Raw genomic sequence first — 25,848 nt, 5'->3', positions numbered from 1 at the left:
GAGGTAATGGGCCCATGGGAGGAGAAAGGAAAAATCGGCACATGCGCAGTCCGCGCTCACCTCCCCTTTCCCTTCGATCATCGCCCGTTCGCCATGGCACCAAACGCTGAGGTGCAGCTTCCGCCGCTGCGAACGCTCGATGACTTCGTCTGCAGCTCGGCTCGCTTCAGCCTGCCGGACCTTAAAGATCCGCTGAGGTGGAACAACCGGGTCATCAACAACCTGCTGTACTACCAGACCAATTACCTGTCAATGCTGGCCGCCATTCTCCTGCTGGTCGGGTCAGTGCCAACCGCTGCGCCCATTGGGCAGCGCCGCTGTCAATCAGGGCGGGATGTAATTAGATTGGTCGCGGTCTTGTGGTCACGCCCAGGTACCGCTGACAAGGCAGCCTCAGGCCGATTCCGGAATCCGATTGGGCCGTTTCCACCTACGTCGCAAAAGCCGCAGGCGGGAGGAAAGTGGGAGCTCCTCCAATGGCACTGAAGAGCCCACTTTACCCGATCGCCTATTGGCCAGCTGCATTGTCAATCAACCCTTATCCCGCTACGTGTGCAGGCTGCCTGGCATTAAAGGGCAGGGGAAAAGCCCAAAAGGGCGGGGTATTTGCTTTTGGCCGTCATTTAATCCTGTGGCCTCACCAATGGCTTTGCCTCCTGGAGCTGGGTGAAGTTTGCAGGATAATAGAGAAAGAGCCACTAATGGGGAGGAAAGGAAGGAGTACAATCCCAGAGATGATTCAATGATCAGAGACAGACTTAGAGGGGCTAAAGGCCTCACATACTATCCCATTCTTGATTCCAACAAAAAAATACATTTTACTGGCTCAGCCCCAGTCTCAGATTCCAAAGGAGAGCGATCAGACACGACTCGAGAGACTCACGCCCCACAGACTAGACCCAAAACTTCATCCTCACCCCTGGAGTAAACAGTGCTTTACAGTAAACAATTTATTTAAACAGTGCCCTACAGTAAACAGTTTATTTAAACAGTGCCCTACAGTAAACAGTTTATTTCAACAGCATCCTACAATAAACAGAGTCTATTTAAAGTGTCTGACAATAAACAGTCTATTTAAACAGTGCCCGACAGTAAACAGAGTCTATTTAAACAGTGCCCTACAGTAAACAGAGTCTGTTTAAACAGTGCCCTACAGTAAACAGTTTATTTAAATAGTGCCCTTCAGTTGGGCAGCATGGCAGCATTGTGGTTGCACAATGGCTTCACAGCGTCAGGGTCCCAGGTTTGCTTCCCAGCTTGGGTCTCAGTCTGTGCAGATTCTGAACATTCTCCCCGTGTCTGTGGGTTTCCTCCGGGTGCTCTGGTTTCATCCAAGATGTGTAGGGGTAGGTGAATTGGCTATGCTAAATTGCCCTTAGTGTCCAAAACAGGTGGGGTTACGGGGATAGGATGGAAGTGTGGGGATAGGGTGGAGGTGCGGGCTTAGGTAGGGTGCTCTTTCCAAGGGCCGGTGCAGACTCGATGGGCGAATGGCCTCCTTCTGCACTGTAAATTCTGTGAACAGTTTATTTAAACAGTGCCCGACAGTAAACAGTGTCTATTTAAACAGTGCCCTACAGTAAAGAGAATCTGTTTAAACAGGGCCCTAGAGTAAAGCGAGTCTGTTTAAACAGGGCCCGAGAGTAAAGAGAGCCTGTTTAAACAGGGCCCTATAGTAAACAGAGTCTATTTATGATGTGGAGATGCCGGCGTTGGACTGGGGTGAGCACAGTAAGAAGTCTTACAACACCAGGTTAAAGTCCAACAGGTTTGTTTCGATGTCACTAGCTTTCGGAGCGCTGCTCCTTCCTCAGGTGAATGAAGAGGTATGTTCCAGAAACACATATATAGACAAATTCAGAGATGCCAAACAATGCTAAGAATGCGACCATTAGCAGGTGATTAAATCTTTACAGATCCAGAGATGGGGCGACCCCAGGTTAAAGAGGTGTGAATTGCATCAAGCCAGGACAGTTGGTAGGATTTCGCAGGCCAGATGGTGGGGGATGAATGTAATGCGACATGAATCCCAGGTCCCGGTTGAGGCCGCACTCATGTGTGCGGAACTTGGCTATAAGTTTCTGCTCGGCGATTCTGCGTTGTCGCGCGTCCTGAAGGCCGCCTTGGAGAACGCTTACCCGGAGATCAGAGGCTGAATGCCCTTGACTGCTGAAGTGTTCCCCGACTGGAAGGGAACATTCCTGCTTGGTGATTGTTGCGCGATGTCCGTTCATTCGTTGTCGCAGCGTCTGCATGGTCTCGCCAATGTACCACGCTTCGGGACATCCTTTCCTGCAGCGTATGAGGTAGACAACATTGGCCGAGTCGCACGAGTATGTACCGCGTACCTGGTGGGTGGTGTTCTCACGTGCAATAGTGGTATCCATGTCGATGATCTGGCATGTCTTGCAGAGATTGCCATGGCAGGGTTGTGTGGTGTCGTGGTCACTGTTCTGAAGACTGGGTAGTTTGCTGCAAACAATGGTTCATTTGAGGTTGCGCGGTTGTTTGAAGGCAAGTAGTGGGGGTGTGGGGATGACCTTGGCAAGATGTTCATCGTCATCAATGACGTGTTGAAGGCTGTGAAGAAGATGACGTAGTTTCTCCGCTCCGGGGAAGTACTGGACGACGAAGGGTATTCTGTCGGTTGTGTCCCATGTTTGTCTTCTGAGGAGGTCGGTGCGGTTTTTCGCTGTGGCGCGTTGGAACTGTCGATCGATGAGCCGAGCGCCATATCCCGTTCGTACGAGGGCATCTTTCAACGTCTGTAGATGGCTGTTACGCTCCTCCTCGTCTGAGCAGATCCTGTGTATACGGAGCGCTTGTCCATAGGGGATGGCTTCTTTAATGTGTTTAGGGTGGAAGCTGGAGAAGTGAAGCATCATGAGGTTGTCCGTGGGTTTGCGGTAAAGCGAAGTGCTGAGGTGACCGTCCTTGATGGAGACGAGTGTGTCCAAGAATGCAACTGATTTTGGAGAGTAGTCCATGGTGAGTCTGATGGTTGGATGGAACTTATTAATGTCATTGTGTAGTCGTTTCAGTGATTCTTCGCCGTGGGTCCAAAGGAAAAAAATGTCATCGATGTATCTGGTGTATAACGTCGGTTGAAGGTCCTGTGCGGTGAGTAGGTCCTGTTCAAACTTGTGCATGAAGATGTTGGCGTATTGGGGTGCGAATTTGGTCCCCATGGCTGTTCCGTGCGCCTGGATGAAGAACTTGTTGTCGAAGGTGAAGACGCTGTGATCCAGAATGAAGCGGATGAGTTGCAGAATTGCGTCTGGAGATTGGCAGTTGTCGGTGTTGAGTACTGAGGCTGTTGCAGCAATGCCGTCGTCATGGGGGATGCTGGTGTAGAGTGCCGAGACGTCCATTGTGACGAGGAATGTTCCTGGTTCAACTGGTCCATGGGTGCTGAGTTTCTGTAGGAAGTCCGTCGTGTCGCGACAGAAGCTGGGCGTACCTTGTACTATGGGTTTCAAGATGCCCTCGATGTAGCCAGAAAGGTTCTCACACAGGGTCCCATTGCCTGAAACGATAGGGCGGCCTGGTGTGTTGGCCTTATGTATTTTCGGGAGGCAGTAGAGATCTCCAATGAGGGGAGTACGTGGGATGAGAGCACGTAGGGTGCTCTGAAGATCTGGATATAAGGTCTTGATCAGTCTGTTAAGTTGGCGGATGTGTTCCTTGGTCGGATCTGCGGGTAACTGTCTGTAGTGTTCTTGGTTGTTCAGTTGTCGGTATACTTCTTTGCAGTAGTCCGTTCTGTTCAGTACGACAGTGGCCCCCCCTTTGTCTGCTGGTTTGATGACGATGCTGTGGTTGGTCTTGAGAGCGCGGATGGCATTGCGTTGTGCTTGGGTGACGTTCGGGGCTGTCTTGTGAATGCGACTGATGAATCTGGCATTGACGCGACTCCTGACGGCTTGAGCATACATGTCGAGTCTAAGGCAGCGGCCTTCTGGAGGGGTCCAATTCGACTCTTTCCTCTTCGGTTGCCACACTCGGTCTGCTGTTCCGATTCATTGGTAGTCTGCTTGGGTTCGCTGTTGGCCTCTTGGTGTCTGTGGAAGAATTCCCGGAGCCTCATTCGCCTGATGAATTCCTCCGTGTCTGCCGCGAGACTGACGGGGTCCATTTTGGTGGTGGTGCAGAAATTGAGCCCTCTGCTGAGGACTTCGATTTCGTCTGGTTGAAGGGTGTAGTCTGACAAGTTGACAATAGATTTCCCTGTATTGTTTTCTACTGTGGCACCGGGGGTGGCTTGGTTGCTGCCGGTGGTGATGCCAAGTTTCTCAAGCTTTCTGTTCTTGGTGTGCATATAGGTGGCATAGTATTGTTGTCTCATCTGTTTGGCGGTGTTCCGCAGCTGGTCTGCTGGGTCCTGAGCGCAAGTTGAGAATATGGCCTCGATCTTGGTTTCCAGGTTGCGTCGTCTGCTGTAGACCTGGCGGACGAGGTGGTTGAGGAGTGTGAGAGAGGTGCGACGGCAGAGTCTCTCAGCGTAGTCTGTGTTGTAGGTCGACTTGAGTGGGTTTGTGATCTGTAACCCTTTCGGGATCTTGTCTGCTTTCTTGCATCTTTGTAGAAACTTAATGTCAGTGTCTATATGCGCGATCTTCCTGGAGATCCTCTCCACTTTGAGCCGGCAGTTTGGCATCCTAGCATTGTTTGGCATCTTGGTGGTGGTGTTTAACTGTCTATTTAAACAGTGCCCTACTGTAAACAGGGTCTATTTAAACAGTGCCCTAAAGTAAACAATCTATTAAAACAGTGCCCTACAGTAAACCAAGTTTATTTAAACAGTGTCTGACAGTAAACAGGGCCTATTTAAACAATGCCCGACACTAAACAGAATCTATTTAAACTGTGTCCTACAGTAAAAAGGGCCTATTTAAACTGTGTCCTACAGTAAACAGTGTATTTAAACAGTGACCGCCAGTAAACAGTCTATTTAAACAGTGCCCTACAGTAAACCGAGTCTGTTTAAACAGTACCCTACAGTAAACCGAGTCTATTTAAACAGTGTCCTACAGTAAACTGTCTATTTACACAGCGTCCTACAGTAAACCGAGTCTATTTAAACAGTGTCCTACGGTAAACAACCTAGAATCATAGAATCTCAACAGTACAGAAAGAGGCCATGTGGCCCACCGAGTTTGCACTGAAACATTGAAAGACCGCCCCTCCTACAATAAACAGTCTATTTAAACAGTGCCCTCCAATAAATAGAGTCTATTTAAACAGTGCCCTACAGTACAGAGTCTACAATGCCTTACAGTAAACAGAGTCTATTTAAACAGTGCCCTCCAGTAAACAGTCCATTTAAACAGTGCCCCACTGTAAACCAAGTTTATTTAACCTATGCCCTACAGTAGAGTCTGTTTAAACAATGCCCTAAATTAAACAGTCAATATAAACAGTGACCTACAGCAAATAGAGTTGTTTTAAACAGTGCCCTGCAGTAAACAGAGTCTGTTTAAACATGTAAACAGAGTCTTTTTTAAATATATTTTGAGTACCCAATTATTTTTTATCCCCAATTATAGGGCAATTTAGCGTGGCCAATCCACCTAACCTGCACATTTTTGGGGGGTGAAAACAGACATGGGGAGAATGTGAAAACGCCACACGGACAGTGACCCAGGGCCGGGATTTGAACCTGGGTCCTCAGCGCCGCAGTCCTAATGCTAACCACTGTGCCACGTGCCTCCCGAACAGAGTCTTTTTAAGCAGTGCCCTGCAGTAAAGAGTCTATTTAAACAGTGCCCTACTGTAAACCTCGTCTATTTATACAATACCCTGTAGTAGACAGTCTATTTAAACAGTGTGCTACAGTAAACAGTCTATTTAAACAGTGTCCTACAGTAAACAAAGTCTATTTAAACAGTGCCCTGCAGTAAATAGTTTATTTAAATAGTGCCCTACAGTAAACAGTTTATTTAAACAGTGCCCAACAGTAAACAGTTTATTTAAACAGTGCCCAACAGTAAACAGTCTATTTAAACAGCACCCTACACTAAAGGGAGACTGTTTAAACTGTGTCCTACAGTAAACAGTTTGTTTAAACAGTGCCTGACAGTAAACAGTGTCTATTTAAACAGCGTCCTACAGTAAAGAAAGACTGTTTAAACAGTGCCCTCCAGTAAACAGTCTATTTAAACAGTGCCCTACAGGAAACAGTTTATCTAAACAGTGCCCTATAGTAAACAGTTTATTTTAACAGTGCCCTACAGTAAACCGAGTCTATTTAAACAGTGCCCGACGGTAAAACAACATGGAATCATAGAATCTCTACAGTACAGAAAGAGGCCATGTGTCCCACCGAGTTTGCTCTGAACCTTTGAAAGACCGCCCCCTCCTAGGCCCCATCCCGTGCCATATAAGATTAAACTGAGCGGCAACTTGGCTTCTCCAATCCATCTAATCTGCACATATTTGGATTGTGGGAGTAAACCTGAGCACTCAGAGGAAAACCACGCAGACATTCTCTCATCCCGCGGGAGAGTGTTGATGGTGTCGTAAACGCCGCCGCGTTTAACGACGGAGTGAACGGTCCGCTCTGAGGAGCGATTCAGGCCCGCAAATGGGGCCAGCACGGGGGACGTGGCGCCAGACCGTCGTCAGATACGCGGGACGCACGGTCCCGGGGCCCGCAAGATGGCCGCCGCCCACCGTGCCACCCCAAGGTTCAGGGACCGAGACCTCGATATGCTGCTGGACGGGGTCGAAGAGTTTAGGGCGATCCTGTGCCCCAGACGGGGACACCGCCACACGAGCAGCACAGTCCGGCGTAATTGGAGGGAGGTGGGCCACGCCGTCAGCGCCGTGCGGCACACTCCACGGACCGGCGAACAGTGCGGCAAAAAAATGCACGACCTGACCCGGGCAGCCAGGGTGAGTACACTGAGACATAGCCCTGGCACCACCCCACCCCTACCACCCACACATGTGAAAGTGCCCCCCACCCAGGAGGAGGGCAAAACCCCCCACATGGGCTACAACCACCCATGTGAGCCGCATTGGTTGGCTGCCCCATGTTCGCAGGCCATTATCTAGCCTAACTCTGATGCCCCCCCCCCCCCCCGCTTCCAGGTTAAGACTGCCCGCAACCACAGGAAGCAGGAGAGAATCGGAGGGGGTCCACCCGTGCTGCACCCCCTCACAGTCCACGAGCAGAGGGCACTGGACCTCGTTGGCGGAGCCGAGGACTGGGAGATTGCCCCTTGCCAGATCGGAGGCGCACCAGCAAGTGAGACTCCCCTGCCTGGCTCCACCCTCACACCATTTCCCCTCCCACTCCACCCCCTCACACCATTCCCCACCCCCACTCCACCCCCTCACACCATCCCCCCCACTCCAACCCCTCACACCACCCCCCCCACTCCACCCCCTCACACCATTTCCCCTCCCACTCCACCCCCTCACACCATTCCTCACACTCCACTCCCTCACACCATTCCCCACCCCCACTCCAACCCCTAACACAATTTCCCCCCCCACTCCACCCTCTCACACCATTCCCCCTCACTCCACCCCCTCACACACCCCACTCCACCCCCTCACACCATTCCCCACCCCCACTCCACCCCCTCACACCATTCCCCACCCCCACTCCACTCCCTCACACCATTCCCCACCCCGACTCCACCCCCTCACACCATTCCCCACCCCCACTCCACTCCCTCACACCATTCCCCACCCCCACTCCACCCCCTCACACCATTTCCCCTCCCCACTCCACCCCTCACACCATTTCACCCCCCACTCCACCCTCTTACACCACTCCCCCCCCGCTCCACCCCCTAACACCATTCCCTCCCGCTCCGCCCCCTAACACCATTCCCCCCCCCGCTCCACCTCCTAACACAAATCGCCCCTCACTCCACCCCCAACACCATTTCCCCCCCACTCCACCCTCTCACACCATTCCCCCCCACTCCACCCCCTAACACCACCCCCACCCCACTCCACCCCATCTCACCATTCCCCCTCCCACTACACCCCCTACCACAATTTCCCCCCCCCACTCCACCCCCTAACAAAATTCCACCCCCTCACACCATTCCCCCTCCCACTCCACCCCCTCACACCATTCCCCCCACTCCACCCCCTCACACCATACCCCCCACACCACCCCCTCACAGCATCCCCCCCACTTCACGCCCTCACACCATTCCCCCCACTCCACCCCCTCACACCATCCCCCTCACTCCACCCCCTCACACCATCCCTCCACCCCACCCCCTCACACCATTCGCCCCCCCAATCCACCCCCTCACACCATTCCCCACCCCCACTCCACTCCCTCTCACCATTCCCCACCCCGACTCCACCCCCTCACACCATTCCCCACCCACACTCCACTCCCTCACACCATTCCCCACCCCCACTCCACCCCCTCACACCATTTCCCCCCCCACTCCACCCCTCACACCATTTCACCCCCCACTCCACCCTCTTACACCATTCCCCTCCTGCTCCACCCCCTAACACCATTCCCTCCCGCCCCGCCCCCTAACACCATTCCCCCCCCCGCTCCACCCCCGAACACAAATCGCCCCTCACTCCACCCTCAACACCATTTCCCACCCCACTCCAACCCCTAACACAATTCCCCCCCCCCCACTCCACCCTCTCACACCATTCCCCCTCACTCCACCTCCTCACACACCCCACTCCACCCCCTCACACCATTCCCCACCCCCATTCCACCCCCTCACACCATTCCCTCCCACTCCACCCCCTAAAACCAACCCCCCCCCCCATTCCACCCCCTCTCACCATTCCCCACCCCCAATCCCCCCTCTCACACCATTCCCCCCCCACTCCACCCCCTAACACCACCACCCCCCCCACTCCAACCCCTCACACCATTCCCCCTCCCACTCCACCCCCTCACACAATTTCCCCCCCCCACTCCACTCCCTAACACCATTCCCCCTCCCGCACCACCCCCTAACACCATACCCACCCCACTCCACCCCCTCACACCATTCCCCCCCACTCCACCCCCTCACACCATTCTCCACCCCCTCACACCATCCCCCCCACTCCACCCCCTCACACCATCCCCCCCCACTCCACCCCCTCACACCATTCCCCCCCCCACTCCACCCCCTCACACCATTTACCCTCCCACTCCACCCCTCACACCATTCCCCCCCACTCCACCCCCTCACACCATTTCCCCCCCCACTCCACCCCTCACACCATTTCACCCCCCACTCCACCCTCTTACACCATTCCCCTCCTGCTCCACCCCCTAACACCATTCCCTCCCGCTCCGCCCCCTAACACCATTCCCCCCCCGCTCCACCCCCGAACACAAATCGCCCCTCACTCCACCCCCAACACCATTTCCCCCCCACTCCACCCCCTCACACCATTCCCACCCCACTCCAACCCCTAACACAATTCCCCCCCCCCACTCCACCCTCTCACACCATTCCCCCTCCCTCCACCCCCTCACACACCCCACTCCACCCCCTCACACCATTCCCCACCCCCATTCCACCCCCTCACACCATTCCCTCCCACTCCACCCCCTAAAACCAACCCCCCCCCCATTCCACCCCCTCTCACCATTCCCCACCCCCAATCCCCCCTCTCACACCATTCCCCCTCCCACTCCACCCCCTCACACAATTCCCCCCCACTCCACTCCCTAACACCATTCCCCCTCCCGCACCACCCCCTAACACCATACCCACCCCACTCCACCCCCTCACACCATTCCCCACCCCCACTCCACCCCCTCACACCATCCCCCCCACTCCACCCCCTCACACCATCCCCCCCCACTCCACCCCCTCACACCATTTCCCCTCCCACTCCACCCCTCACACCATTCCCCCCCACTCCACCCCCTCACACCATTCCCCCCCACTCCACCCCCTCACACCATCCCCCCCCACTCCACCCCCTCACACCATTTCCCCTCCCACTCCACCCCTCACACCATTCCCCCCCACTCCACCCCCTCACACCATTCCCCCCCACTCCACCCCCTCACACCATCCCCCCCCACACCACCCCCTCACACCATTCCCCCCCACTCCACCCCCTCACACCATTCCCCACCCACACTCCACTCCCTCACACCATTCCCCACCCCCACTCCACCCCCTCACACCATTCCCCACCCCCACTCCACTCCCTCACACCATTCCCCACCCCGACTCCACCCCCTCACACCATTCCCCACCCCCACTCCCTCACACCATTCCCCACCCCCACTCCACCCCCTCACACCATTTCCCCCCCCCACTCCACCCCTCACACCATTTCACCCCCCCTCCACCCTCTTACACCATTCCCCCCCCCCGCAGCACCCCCTAACACCATTCCCCCCCGCTCCGCCCCCTAACACAATTCCCCCCCCCCCCCCCGCTCCACCCCCTAACACCAATCGCCCCTCACTCCACCCCCAACACCATTTCCCCCCCATTCTACCCTCTCACACCATTCCCCCCCACTCCACCCCCTCACCCCCCCGCACTCCACCCCCTCAAACCATTCCCCACCCACAGTCCACCCCCTCTCACCATTCGCCCCCCACTCCACCACCTCACACCATTCCCCCCCACTCCAACCCCTAACACCATTTCCCCCCCCACTCCACCCTCTCACACCATTCCCCCTCACACACACCCCACTCCACCCCCTCACACCATTCCCCACCCCCACTCCACCCCCTCACACCATTCCCTCCCACTCCACCCCCTAAAACCAAACCCCCCCCATTCCACCCACTCTCACCATTCCCCACCCCCAATCCCCCCTCTCACACCATTCCCCCCCCACTCCACCCCCTAACACCATTCCCCCCCCACTCCACCCCCGCACACCATTCCCCCTCCCACTCCACCCTCTCACACCATTCCCCCCCACTCCACTCCCTAACACCATTCCACCTCCCGTACCACCCCCCTAACACCATACCCACACCCACTCCACCCCCTCACACCATTCCCCACACCCATTCCACCCCCTGACACCATCCCCCCCACTTCACCCCCTCACACCATCCCCACCCCACTCCAGCCCCTAACACCACTCACCCCCCCATTCCACCCCCTCACACCATTCCCCACCCCCACTCCACCCCCTCACACCATTCCCCCCCACTCCACCCCCTGACACCACTCCCCCCCCCCACTGCACCCCCTCTCACCATCCCCCCACTCCACCCCCTCAAACCATTCCTCCCCACTCCACCCCCTCACACCACCCCTCCCCCCCACACTCCACCCCCCCACTCCGCCCGCTCCCCTGGGTGTCCCCAGGACACTGACACACAGAGGACGAGGACCCAGGACACTGTCACAGAGAGGACAGGGACCCAGGACAGTGACACACAGAGGACGGGGACCCAGGACACTGACACACCGAGGACGGGGATCCAGGACACTGAGACACAGAGGCCGGGGACCCAGGACACTGACACACAGAGGCCGGGGACCCAGGACGGTGACACACAGAGGACGGGGACCCAGGACACTGAGACACAGAGGACGTCGACCCAGGACACTGAGACACAGAGGCCGGGGACCCAGGACAGTGAGACACAGAGGACGGAGACCCAGGACACTGACACACAGAGGACGTGGACCCAGGACGCTGACACACAGAGGACGGAGACCCAGGACACTGAGACACAGAGGACGGGGACCCAGGACGGTGACACACAGAGGACGGGGACCCAGGACACTGACGCACAGAGGAACGCGACCCAGGACACTGACACACAGAGGACGGGGACCCAGAACAGTGACACACAGAGGACGGTGACCCAGGACACTGACACACAGAGGATGGGGGCCCAGGACATTGACACACCGAGGACGGCGACCCAGGACACTGAGACACAGAGGACGGCGACCCAGGACACTGAGACACAGAGCACGGGGACCCAGGGCACTGAGACACAGAGCACCGTGACCCAGGACAGTGACACACAGAGGACGGCGACCCAGGACAGTGACACACAGAGGACGTCGACCCAGGACACTGACACACAGAGGACGGGGACCCAAGACAGTGACACACAGAGTAGGGGGACCCAGGACAGTGACACACAGAAGACAGGGACCCAGGACAGTGACACACAGAGGACGGTGACCCAGGACAGTGACACACAGTGGACGGTGACCCAGGACAGTGACACACAGAGGACGTCGGCCCAGGACACTGACACACAGAGGACGGGGACCCAGGACACTGAGACACAGAGGGCGGGGACCCAGGACAGTGACACACAGAGGACGGTGACCCAGGACAGTGACACACAGAGGACGGGGACCCAGGACAGTGACACACAGAGGACGGTGACCCAGGACAGTGACACACAGAGGACGGGGACCCAGGACAGTGACACACAGAGGACGTCGACCCAGGACACTGACACACAGAGGACGGGGACCCAAGACAGTGACACACAGAGTAGGGGGACCCAGGACAGTGACACACAGAAGACAGGGACCCAGGACAGTGACACACAGAGGACGGTGACCCAGGACAGTGACACACAGTGGACGGTGACCCAGGACAGTGACACACAGAGGACTTCGGCCCAGGACACTGACACACAGAGGACGGGGACCCAGGACACTGAGACACAGAGGGCGGGGACCCAGGACAGTGACACACAGAGGACGGTGACCCAGGACAGTGACACACAGAGGACGGGGACCCAGGACAGTGACACACAGAGGACGGTGACCCAGGACAGTGACACACAGAGGACGGGGACCCAGGACAGTGACACACAGAGGACGGTGACCCAGGACACTGACACACAGAGGATGGGGGCCCAGGACGTTGACACACCGAGGACGTCGACCCAGGTCGGTGACACACAGAGGACGGCGACCCAGGACACTGAGACACAGAGGACGTCGACCCAGGACAGTGACACACAGTGGACGGGGACCCAGGACACTGACACACAGAGGACGGGGACCCAGGACACTGAGACACAGAGGACGGGGACCCAGGACAGTGTCACACACAGGACGGGGACCCAGGACACTGAGACACAGGGGACATCGACCCAGGACACTGACACAAAGAGGACGGGGACCCAGGACAGTGACACACGGAGGACGGGGACCCAGGACACTTACACACAGAGGATGGTGACCCAGGACACTGACACAGAGAGGACGGGGACCCAGGACACTGAGATACAGAGGGCGGGGACCAAGGACACTGAGACACCGAGGACGGGGATCCAGGACACTGAGACACAGAGTACGGGGTACCAGGACACTGAGACACAGAGGACGGGGACCCAGGACACTGAGACACAGAGGACGGGGACCGAGGACACTGACACACAGAGGACGGGGACCCAGGACACTGAGACACAGAGGACGGGGACCCAGGACACTGAGACACAGAGGACGGGGACCCAGGACACTGAGACACAGAGGACGGGGACTAAGGACACTGAGACACAGAGGACGGGGACCGAGGACACTGACACACAGAGGACGGGGACCCAGGACACTGACACACAGTGGACGGGGACCCAGGACACTGACACACAGAGGACGGGGACCCAGGACACTGATACACAGAGGACAGGGACCCAGGATAGTGACACTCAGAGGACGGTGACCCAGGACAGTGACACACGGAGGACGGGGACCCAGGACACTTACACACAGAGGATGGTGACCCAGGACACTGACACAGAGAGGACGGGGACCCAGGACACTGAGATACAGAGGGCGGGGACCAAGGACAGTGACACACAGAGGACAGGGTCCCAGGACACTGAGACACAGAGGACGGCGACCCAGGACACTGACACACAGAGGACGGGGACCCAGGACACTGGCACACAGAGGCCCAGGACCCTGGACAGTGACACACAGAGGACGTCGACCTAGGACACTGACACACAGAGGACGGTGACCCAGGACACTGACACAGAGAGGACGGGGACCCAGGACACTGAAATACAGAGGACGGGGATCCAGGACAGTGACACACAGAGGACGGGGACCCAGGACACTGAGACACAGAGGACATCGACCCAGGACACTGAGACACAGAGGACGTCGAACCCAGGACACTGACACACAGAGGACGTCGACCCAGGACACTGAGACACAGAGGACATCGACCCAGGACACTGAGACACAGAGGACAGGGACACTGAGACACAGAGGACAGGGACCCAGGACACTGACACACAGAGGACGTTGACCCAGGACACCGACACACAGGGGACGGGGACCCAGGACACTGACACACAGAGGACGGGGACCCAGGACTCTGACACACAGAGGACGTCGACCCAGGTCGGTGACACACAGAGTACGGCGACCCAGGACACTGAGACACAGAGGACGTCGACCCAGGACAGTGACACACAGAGGACGGCGGCCCAGGACACTGACACACAGAGGACGGTGACCCAGGACACTGAGACACAGAGTACGGGGTACCAGGACACTGACACACAGAGGACGGGGACCCAGGACACTGAGACACAGAGGACGGGGACCCAGGACACTGACACACAGAGGACAGGGACCCAGGACACTGACACACAGAGGACGTCGACCCAGGACACCGACACACAGGGGACGGGGACCCAGGACACTGACACTCAGAGGACGTGGACCCAGGACACTGACACACAGAGGACGGGGACCCAGGACTCTGACACACAGAGGACGTCGACCCAGGTCGGTGACACACAGAGTACGGCGACCCAGGACACTGAGACACAGAGGACGTCGACCCAGGACAGTGACACACAGAGGACGGCGGCCCAGGACACTGACACACAGAGGACGGTGACCCAGGACACTGACACACAGAGGACGGGGACCCAGGACTGTGACACAGAGGCCGGTGACCCAGGACACTGACACACAGAGGACGGTGACCCTGGACACTGACACACAGAGGACGGTGACCCTGGACACTGACACACAGAGGACGGCGACCCAGGACACTGAGACACAGAGGACGGGGACCCAGGACACTGATACACAGAGGACGGGTACCCAGGACGGTGACACACACAGGACGGGGATCCAGGACACTGACACACAGAGGACAGGGACCCAGGACACTGAGACACAGAGGACGGGACCCAGGACACTGATACACAGAGGACGGGGACCCAGGACAGTGACACACAGAGGGCGGGGACCCAGGACACTGAGACACAGAGGACGGGGACCCAGGACACTGAGACACAGAGGACGGAAACACAGTTGATGGACAGACCGGTCAATGACCCTCAGACGGGGGCGAGGCAAGGACTATCAGGCCAAGGGGGCAGGAGACACCTGACTTTTGCTCCGATGAGGACCTTGAATTCTCGTCACTACTGTCACCCACATCCTCCACCATCGCAGAGACTATCACCTCGGTTGAGCACTTTAGTGATGAGGCTTCTGGGACACTCACTGGTAAGCAGCACACAGCCGTACTGGTACAACAGGTGGAAGTAGGAGCAGCCGAGGTGCCGGACGGTCGGAGGGCACACCGGCCCCAGCAACCAGCTGCCGCCCAGATGGCTCCCAGGTTTCTGGAGATTCCAGACCCACCCATGCAATTAGACACCCAGGGACTAGATAACGGGATGACGGTCGGCTTCCGGCAACTGCAGACGCAGGTGGAGGAGTCCAACCGTGTCCAGAAGCTGGGAGTGGTGCCGATCATGGCTGTCACGCAGGCGGCAGCGCACGGGTCGTGTCCATGTTGGAGGCCATGGGCGCAACGGTGTCGGACATGGGTCAGGTCATGCAAGGCTTCATATGCATGCGTCATCCGTGGCCCAGGACAGGGCTGCCATCTCACAGGCAGCCATGTGCTAGAGCCAGCTGGACATTTCAGCCATGCTCCGCAGTCTGGCCGAGGCTCAGCAGACCATCGCTGAGAGCATCCGCGGCATTGGCCAGATGCTGGATGGCGTCGCACAAGCCCAGAGGGAGGTGGCGCCGCCCCAGGCAGGGATGGCCCACTCCCTGGGCTCCATCACAGGTGACGTTAGGACCCTGGTCGATACCACAGTGGGCCCCAAAACTGACAGCGCCAGGTGCTTCGGGGCTTGTCTCCGCTCGTACCCACTTCCCATAGAGCCCGGGGGCCATCGGGCACCCGGAGGGAGGAGGAGGTTATGGTGCCCGTTCCGGTGTCTCCTGCACGGGAGGTCCCGGAACACTGCGGCACCTCGGACTCCCCCCGTTCCGTCCCTGGTGCATCTGGTGGTCAGCGGGTGGACCAGGATGGCACCACACCATCCAGCACGCCCGCGGAGCAGCCTGGCCCGTCCAAGCTGGGTCGCCCCAGGAAAGGAGCGCCAACGGGGAGCCAGGTTGCAGGGCATGAGTCTAGGCAGTCTGCCTCCACTCCTGTACCATCTGCGGAGGCACAGAGACGTAAGGCCAGGAACAGGCCCTTCAGCCCTCCAGACCTGTGCCGACCATGCTGCCCAACTAAACTAAAATCTTCTACACTTCCTGGGTCCGTATCTCTCTATTCCCATCCTATTCATGTATTTGTCAAGATGCCCCTTAAATGTCACTATCGTCGCTGCTTCCACCACCCCCTCCGGCAGCGAGTTCCAGGCACCCACTACCCTCTGTTTAAACGGTGCCCGACAGTGAAGTCTACTTAAACAGTGCCCTACAGTAAACAGTCTATTTAAACAGTGCCCTACAGTAAACAGTCTATTTAAGCAGTGCCCTACAGTAAAGAGAGTCTGTTTAAATAGTGCCCTCCATGTAAACCGAGTCTTTTTAAAAATAAAATTAGAGCACCCAATTTTTTTCCCCCAATTAAGTGTGGCCAATCCATCTTTGTGTTGTGGGGGTGAAACCCATGCAGACACGGGGAGAATGTGCAAACTCCACATGGACAGTGACCCAGGGCCGGGATTCGAACCAGGGTCCTTAGCGCCGCAGTCCCAGTGCTAACCACTGCACCACATGCCGCCCGAACAGAGTATTTTTAAGCAGTGCCCTACAATAAACAGTCTATTTAAACTGCCCTACTGTAAACCAAGTATATTTATACAATACCCTACAGTTAACAGAGTCTGTTTAACCAGTGAATACAGAAAACAGTCTTTAAACAGTGCCCGACAGTAAATAGTCTGTTTAAATGAGCAGGAAGGTATCACAGTGGTTAGCACTGTTGCTTGACAGCTCCAGGGTCCCAGGTTCGATTCCCGGCTTGGGTCACTGTCTGTGCGGAGTCTGCACGTTCTCCCCGTGTGTGCGTGGGTTTCCTCCGGGTGCTCCGGTTTCCTCCCACAGTCCAAAGATCTGCAGGTTAGGTAGATTGGCCATTCTAAATTGCCCTTAGTGTCCAAAATGGTTAGGAGGGGTTACGGGGATAAAGGGGGATAGGGTGGAGGTGTAGGGCTTAAGTAGGGTGCTCTTTCAAAGGGCTGGTGCAGACTCGATCTGCTGAATGGCCTCCTTTTGCACTGTAAATTTGATGATTCTATGAGTATGGCAGGGGGGTGGGCACGGGAGCAATAGGTCAGAAGGTTGAGGGAGCATTGAGGGAGAACTAGGGAATAGGGACAGTGTGGCTCTGAGGCAGAGCAGACAGGGAGAAGTTGCTGAACACAGCGGGTCTAGTGGCCTGAAGTGCATATGTTTTAATGCAAGAAGTATTACGGGTAAGGCAGATGATCTTAGAGCTTGGATTAGTACTTGGAACTATGATGTTGTTGCCATTACAGAGATCTGGTTGAGGGAAGGGCAGGATTGGCAGCTAAGCGTTCCAGGATTTAGATGTTTCAGGCAGGATAGAGGGGGATTTAAAAGGGGTAGCGGAGTTGCGCTACTGGTTCGGGAGAATATCACAGCTGTACTGCGGGAGGACACCTCAGAGGGCAGTGAGGCTATATGGGTAGAGATCAGGAATAAGAAGGGTGCAGTCACAATGTTGGGGGTTTACTACAGGCCTCCCAACAGCCAGCGGGAGATAGAGGAGCAGATAGGTAGACAGATTTTGGAAAAGAGTAAAAACAACAGGGTTGTGGTGATGGGAGACTTCAACTTACCCAATATTGACTGGGACTCACTTAGTGCCAGGGGCTTAGATGGGGCGGAGTTTGTAAGGAGCATCCAGGAGGGCTTCTTAAAACAATATGTAGACAGTCCAACTAGGGAAGGGGCGGTACTGGACCTGGTATTGGGGAATGAGCCCGGCCAGGTGGTAGATGCTTCAGTAGGGGAGCATTTCGGGAACAGTGACCACAATTCAGTAAGTTTTAAAGTGCTGGTGGACAAGGATAAGAGTGGTCCTAGGATGAATGTGCTAAATTGGGGGAAGGCTAATTATAACAATATTCGGTGGGAACTGAAGAATTTAGATTGGGGGCGGATGTTTGAGGGCAAATCAACATCTGACATGTGGGAGGCTTTCAAGTGTCAGTTGAAAGGAATTCAGGACCGGCATGTTCCTGTCAGGAAGAAGGATAAATACGTCAATTTTCGGGAACCTTGGATAACGAGAGATATTGTAGGCCTCGTCAAAAAGAAAAAGGAGGCATTTGTCAGGGCTAAAAGGCTGGGAACAGACGAAGCCTGTGTGGAATATAAGGAAAGTAGGAAGGAACTTAAGCAAGGAGTCAGGAGGGCTAGAAGGGGTCACGAAAAGTCATTGGCAAATAGGGTTAAGGAAAATCCCAAGGCGTTTTACACGTACATAAAAAGCAAGAGGGTAGCCAGTGAAAGGGTTTGACCCACTGAAGGATTGGTAAGGGAATCTATGTGTGGAGCCAGAGGAAATGTTGAGTCTGGAGAAGGGTGTGTAGATAGCCTGGGTCACATTGAGATCCAAAAAGATGAGGTGTTGGGTGTCTTAAAAAATATTAAGGTAGATAAGTCCCCAGGGCCTGATGGGATCTACCCCAGAATACTGAAGGAGGCTGGAGAGGAAATTGCTGAGGCCTTGACAGAAATCTTTGGATCCTCGCTGTCTTCAGGGGATGTCCCGGAGGACTGGAGAATAGCCACTGTTGTTCCTTTATTTAAGAAGGGTAGCAAGGATAATCCAGGGAACTACAGGCCGGTGAGCCTTTCTTCAGTGGTAGGGAAATTACTGGAGAGAATTCTTCGAGACAGGATCTACTCCCATTTGGAAGCAAATGGACGTATTAGTGAGAGGCAGCATGGTTTTGTGAAGGGGAGGTCGTGTCTCACTAACTTGATAGAGTTTTTCGAGGAGGTCACTAAGATGATTGATGCAGGTAGGGCAGTGGATGTTGTCTATATGGACTTTAGTAAGGCCTTTGACAAGGTCCCTCATGGTAGACTAGTACAAAAGGTGAAGTCACACAGGATCAGGGGTGAGCTGGCAAGGTGGATACAGAACTGGCTAGGTCATAGAAGGCAGAGAGTAGCAATGGAAGGATGCTTTTCTAATTGGAGGGCTGTGACCAGTGGTGTTCCACAGGGATCAGTGCTGGGACCTTTGCTGTTTGTAGTATATATAAATGATTTGGAGGAAAATGTAACTGGTCTGATTAGTAAGTTTGCAGGCGACACAAAGGTTGGTGGAATTGCAGATAGCGATGAGGATTGTCAGAGGATACAGCAGGATTTAGATTGTTTGGAGACTTTGGCGGAGAGATGGCAGATGGAGTTTAATCCGGACAAATGTGAGGTAATGCATTTTGGAAGGTCTAATGCAGGTAGGGAATATACAGTGAATGGTAGAACCCTCAAGAGTATTGAAAGTCAAAGAGATCTAGGAGTACAGGTCCACAGGTCACTGAAAGGGGCAACACAGGTGCAGAAGGTAGTCAAGAAGGCATACGGCATGCTTGCCTTCATTGGCCGGGGCATTGAGTATAATAATTGGCAAGTCATGTTGCAGCTGTTTTGAACCTTAGTTAGGCCACACTTGGAGTATAGTGTTCAATTCTGGTCGCCACACTACCAGAAGGATGTGGAGGCTTTAGAGAGGGTGCAGAAGAGATTTACTAGAATGTTGCCTGGTATGGAGGGCATTAGCTATGAGGAGCGGTTGAACAAACTCGGTTTGTTCTCACTGGAACGAAGGAGGTTGAGGGGCGACCTGATAGAGGTCTACAAAATTATGAGGGGCATAGACAGAGTGGATAATCAGAGGCTTTTCCCCGGGGTAGAGGGGTCAATTACTAGGGGGCATAGGTTTAAGGTGAGAGGGGCAAGGTTTAGAGTAGATGTACGAGGCAAGTTTTTTACGCAGAGGGTAGTGGGTGCCTGGAACTCGCTACCGGAGGAGGTGGTGGAAGCAGGGACGATAGTGACATTTAAGGGGCATCTTGACAAATACATGAATAGGATGGGAATAGAGGGATACGGACCCAGGAAGTGTAGAAGATTGTAGTTTAGTCGGGCAGCATGGTCGGCATGGGCTTGGAGGGCCGAAGGGCCTGTTCCTGTGCTGTACATTTCTTTGTTCTTTGTATAAACAGTGCCCTGCAGTAAATAGTCTATTTAAACAGTGTGCTACAGTAAACAGTGCCCTACAGGAGCAGTGACTTTTTAAACAGTGTCTTGCAGTAAATAAACTGTGCCCTACTGTACACTGTCTATTTAAACTGTGCGCTACATTGAACTGAGTCTATTTAAACAGTGCCTGACAGTAAACAGAGTCTATTTAAAAAGTGCATCATAGTAAACAATCTGTTTAAATTGTTTTTTTTTGTTTTAATATAAATTTAGAGTACCCAATTAACCTGGGACCTCGGCACCATGAGGCAGCAGGACTAACCCACTGCGCCACCGTGCCGCCCTAAATAGTTATTAAACATATATTCAACACTGAGTTAGAGGGATTTTTGATCGAGAAGGGTGGTGAGTGTTATGGGGCAGAGAGAGGAAAGTGGAGTCAAGCCCACAATTAGCCCTGATCTGATCAAATTGCAGAACAGGCTAGATCGGCCTAATGACTTATGTATCCTTAATCCTATGTTAATATATATTGTCTTTGATGTCACAACGTATCCATAGGCCCCATACTTACAGGGCTGTATCATTGCGGGGAGACTCCTGTGAATGCACCCTCCATTGCTCTATTGATCTATGCCAGTAGCCAGAGTGTAGGCATTTAAACATTTCCCATCGCATCAAAAATCTCACCACCAGGAGGTAATGCACCCCTTGCATCTTTGCACAGCACGCTTTGTCCCATTTTTGTGTTCAGTATTGTGATTTTCTATGTGAATCCTCCCTATTAGTGTTTCCTGTGTCAACAGTCACAGTGTAGCTGCGGGTCACAGCCACCAGGTGGCTACGCATTGCCCTCTTGCGAATGACTTTTCCAAACAGCGAGTAAGGACTCAGGGCTAGAGTCTCGGGGGAGGTAGTGTGAGATGTGCAGGTCCGCCTGATTCCCTCCTCTCCCGTTACAGGTACATTGAACCACTGAAGACCCTTGTGGGAGGGACAGTGGTCACTCTCCTCTTCCTGGGTTTCGTGTGGTCGGCAGAAAACAAGGCGGTGATCCGAAGGCTGCGCAGGAACCACCCAACTCCCTGTCTCGTGGCTGTACTGGCAGCCAGCTACTGCCTGCTTTCTCTGGTTGGGGGCGTTGCTGTCTTCCTCTTCGGGATCACCTTTCCCGTGCTTTGTAAGTGTCCACCTCGCTGCCAATTCGAAATTCCTGGAATCCCTCCCCAACTTGCACTCTATCTTTCTCTAGCCAGCTTGCTCAGCGCCGCCAGTATGTCTTGATATCTTTCTGTTTCTATCCTCTCTCTCTCCCTACTCTTCCCACACCCTCCCTCTCCCTTCACCCTCACCTCGTGTCACACTACTCACTCTGCCCTCCTGCTGTCGAGTCTCTTTCAGTCCATCTCAGATATTCTGTCCCTCCTCCCACCCCTCACATTGAGGATCCTGTCTCTCTGCTTGGGGAAGTCCACCATCTATGGTGTTCATTGAAACATCAAAAATAGCAGCAGGAGGAGGCCACTCCGCCTTTTGAGCCTGCTCCGCCATTCATGGCTGATTGTCCAACTGAGTAACCTGTTCCCACCTTCTGCCCATATTCTTTGATTCCTTCGCCCCAAGTGATATATCGAACTGCTTCTTGAAAACATACAATGTTTTGTCCTCAATTACTTTCTGTGGTAATGAATTCCACTGGTTGACCACTCTCTGAGTGAAGACATTTCTCCTCATCTCAATCCTAAGTGGTCTACCCTGTATCCTCAATCTGTAACCTCTGTTTCTGGACATCCCCACCATTGAGAACTTCCTTCCTGCATCTATCCTGTCTATCTCTCCCCATTGCTCTCTCTCTCTCTCTGTCGCTCTTTCTCCATTCCTCTATCTATTGCTCACTCTCACTCTATTCCTACCTCTCTCTTCATTCCCATCTCTCTCTCCCCTTTCCTCTTTTCCTCTCCCTATTTCACCCTCTCCTTCCCTCCCCATTCCTCTCTCTCTCCATTCATCTCATTCCCTCGCTCCTCCCCATTCCTCTCTCTCTCGCTCCTGCCCTTGCCTCCCTCTCCCCTCCCCATTCCCTCCTATCTCTCCCTCCCATTTCTTCCTCCCTCTCCTTCCCATTCCTTTCTTTCCCCTCCCTCTCCCTGTTCCTCTCTCTCCTCATCTTGTTACTGTTTCTTCTGCTCTGTCTCCTCCCTATTGTCTCTGCCTTTCCATCTCACCTCCTTGTTCCTCCCTCCCTCTTCTCTGCGGTACTTTTCTCCCTTGTCTCTCACCATGGTTCCCTGGGTGTTATTCCGTGTCTGTCTGTGTGTGTGTCAGTGAATGTGTCTGCCTCTGTGTCTAACTGTGTGTCTGCCTGTGTGTGTGTGACTGCCTGTATGTGTGTGTGTGTGTCTGCCCGTGTGTGTATCTGCTCATGTGTATGTGTGTCTACGTGTGTGCATGTCAGCCTGTGTGTGTCTGCCTGTGTGTTATTGCGTGTCTGCTCTGTGTGTGTGTGTGTGTATATGTGTGCATGTCAGCCTGTGTGTTATTGCGTGTCTGCTCTGTGTGTGTGTGTATGTGTGTGCATGTCAGCCTGTGTGTGTCTGCCTGTGTGTTATTGCGTGTCTGCTCTGTGTGTGTGTGTGCATGTCTCTGGGTGTGGCTCTTTGCATCTGTCTGGCTGGGTGTGTGTCTGGGTGTTGCTCTGCCTGTGGGTCTCTGTATTTCTGCCCTATCCATATCTGGGTTCTCCTCAATACTGCCCCATTTCATTCCTTATCCAGTGATTATAATCCACGCGTCTCTGCGCTTACGGAACCTCAAGAACAAGATTGAGAACAAGATTGAGAGCATTGGATTGAAGAGGACACCGATGGGCATCCTGTTGGAGGCTCTGGGTCAGGAGCAAGAGGCTGGATCCTAAACAGGAGAAGGTGCAGAGAGAAAAGGGAAGAGAGCTGCATTTCGTTATACTGCTTCATCATGGGCCAGTGTCCTTGACATTCCCTCATCCTCATATTCACTTCATTCATTTACACACATGGTTCCAAGGAGGAGGAAAGGGTCGATGTGGATTCACTGGATCACATCTCCAGCCGCCAGTATCTGTGTTTGTCTCTATCAGGATCCTACATCTTCATTCTAGGATCAGCATGCATGGCTGATGTATCGAACCTTGGCTGCCCTCAGTCTACATTCTGTAACTAACCCCGTGCTGTACCTGTCCTGGAGTGTTTGATGGAGACATTGTAGAGGGAGCTTTACTCTGTATCTAACCCCGTGCTGTACCTGTCCTGGAGTGTTTGATGGAGACATTGTAGAGGGAGCTTTACTCTGTATCTAACCCCGTGCTGTACCTGTCCTGGAGTGTTTGATGGAGACATTGTAGAGGGAGCTTTACTCTGTATCTAACCCCGTGATGTACCTGTCCTGGGAGTGTGTGATGGGGACAGTGTAGAGGGAGTTTTACTCTGTATCTAAACCCATGGTTCACCTGTCCTGGGAGTATGTGATGGTGACAGTGTAGAGGGAGCTTTACTCTGTATCTAACTCCATGCTGTACCTGTCCTGGGAGTGTTTGATAGGGTCAGTGTCGGGGGAGCTTCACTTTGTATCTAACCCCGTGCTCTACGGGGTTAGATACAGAGTAAAACTCCCTCTACACTGTCCCCATCACACACTCCCAGGACAGGTACATCACGGGGTTAGATTCAGAGTAAGATGGGAGTGTTTACTAGGGAGTGTAGAGGAAGCGTTACTCTATCTCACCCTGTGCTGAACCTATCCTGGGAGTGTTTGATGGGGAATCCTCAATGCAGTGAATCTGGCTGGTAGCATCCACAGTGAAGGGTTCCTGTCCAGACACCGGTAACACACAACAGAAGTGAAGCACTGTGTGTGTTAGACACAGCCCATGACGCAAAGAACCCGGTGTAGAGGGAGCTTTAATATGTATCTAACCCTGCGCTGTACCTGTCCTGGGAGTGTTTGATGAGGTCAGTACCCTGTACTCTGTACCTAACTCCGTCCTGTCGAAGGGTAGTAAAGCGAGGAATTAATATCCATCTCCACAAAATGACTTATTCAAAGCATTTAGTGTTTCTTGTGTCTGTCGAATGATTGAGACTCTTAATATTTACGTTGTTTAGTTCTGTTCAATCAGGAAGTGTTTAAAGTTTGCAGGCTTTTCTGTCTCTGTCAGTCTTATCCCAGGCTTGTCTCTTGCTCTGTATCTGTATATGTGATATATATATGTGTTATATATATATATACCTACACATATATATATATATATATATAGGCATTATATTAAACAATCATTCCCTCTATTGTAAGGATAATAGCATGTACAGTTCAGTAAAGGATTTTTTTTATTTGGACACATTTTTCTGAGCAACTTATTTGCAATATTTAAGCTTCAAATAATGAACATGGTGTCTCCTGCCAAAGTACAGACGACACCAACATACGACTGTGCATGTGACCTCCTTCAGTATTTGCATATTTTGTACCAAGGCACTAAACCTGTACATTGCCACACATGCATAGAAAGCACTCATAGAATCCCTCCAGTGCAGAAAGCCATTCGGCCCATCGAGTTTGCACGGACCCTCTGAAAGAACACTCTACCCAAGCCCACTTACCAACCCTATCCCTACAACCCCTTAACCTATCCTACACAACTTTAGATACTAAAGGGCAATTTAACATGGCCAATCCACCTAACCTGCACAGCTTTAGAATGTGGGAAGAAACTGGAGCACCCGGAGGAAACACAGACAGACACGGGAAGAATGTGCAAACGCCAGACAGACAATCACTCAAGGCCGGAATTGAATCTCGGTCTCCGATGCTGTGACGTAGCAGTGCCGCCCAGAAAGCCAAGGTAATGGATTGGGGACCCAGGTTCCAACCTCACCATAGCAGACGGCGGACTTTATGTTCAATAATAAATCTGGAATTAAAAGCCTAATGGTGACCAAGAAGCCATTGTCGATTGTCGTATTAACCCATCTGATTCACTGATGTTGTTTCGGGCTGGAAATCTGCTGTCGTTACCCGTTCTGGCCTGCATGTGACTTCACACAGCAATGCCTCAGAACATAAGAACTCGGAGCAGGAGTAGGCAATTCAGCCCCTCGAGCCCACTCCGCCATTCAATACCATCATGGCTGATCTCTTGGCCTCAACTCCACTTTCCTGCCTGTTGTCCAAAACTCTTTAACCTATTACTAATTAAATATCTGTCCATCACCTCCTTAAATTTATTCAGTGACCCTACACTCTGGGGTAGTGATTCATGACCCTTTGAGAGAAGTAATCCGCATTGCTCCGGATCCTTCTCCCGTTTCATGATCAATGAAATCGAGGCCTGCGACATTGTTGGGTGGTGGACTTCCTTCTCTCTTGCTTCATTAAATGCCCTAACCTTGTG

The 25,848-nt window shown here is 53.8% G+C and overlaps 2 protein-coding genes across 2 annotated transcripts in view; both read left to right on the top strand.

Annotated features, from left to right (window-relative positions):
- The window catches only part of LOC140398986 (coiled-coil domain-containing protein 120-like), a 197,520-nt gene that overhangs the window by 144,811 nt on the left and 26,861 nt on the right, over positions 1-25,848 (top strand). The window lies entirely within an intron of this gene.
- On the top strand, positions 49-25,399 carry praf2 (PRA1 domain family, member 2). The gene is made up of 3 exons (XM_072488015.1): positions 49-281; positions 21,386-21,603; positions 23,198-25,399. The coding sequence occupies exons 1-3, from the start codon at positions 94-96 to the stop codon at positions 23,335-23,337; spliced, it is 546 nt and encodes a 181-aa protein (XP_072344116.1). The 5' UTR covers positions 49-93; the 3' UTR covers positions 23,338-25,399.

Source organism: Scyliorhinus torazame, chromosome 22 (assembly GCF_047496885.1).
Source record: "Scyliorhinus torazame isolate Kashiwa2021f chromosome 22, sScyTor2.1, whole genome shotgun sequence".
Taxonomy (NCBI): domain Eukaryota; kingdom Metazoa; phylum Chordata; class Chondrichthyes; order Carcharhiniformes; family Scyliorhinidae; genus Scyliorhinus; species Scyliorhinus torazame.
This window is presented reverse-complemented; position numbering and strand designations above follow the sequence as displayed.

What these genes read in the sequence shown, in the direction of transcription:
- praf2 (XM_072488015.1), top strand. Translation starts at nt 94, where the DNA reads ATGGCACCAAACGCTGAGGTGCAGCTTCCGCCGCTGCGAACGCTCGAT. An exon ending in GCCATTCTCCTGCTGGTCGG is followed by an intron (nt 282 to 21,385) that starts GTCAGTGCCAAC and finishes CTCCCGTTACAG; the next exon opens with GTACATTGAACCACTGAAGA. An exon ending in GATCACCTTTCCCGTGCTTT is followed by an intron (nt 21,604 to 23,197) that starts GTAAGTGTCCAC and finishes TTCCTTATCCAG; the next exon opens with TGATTATAATCCACGCGTCT.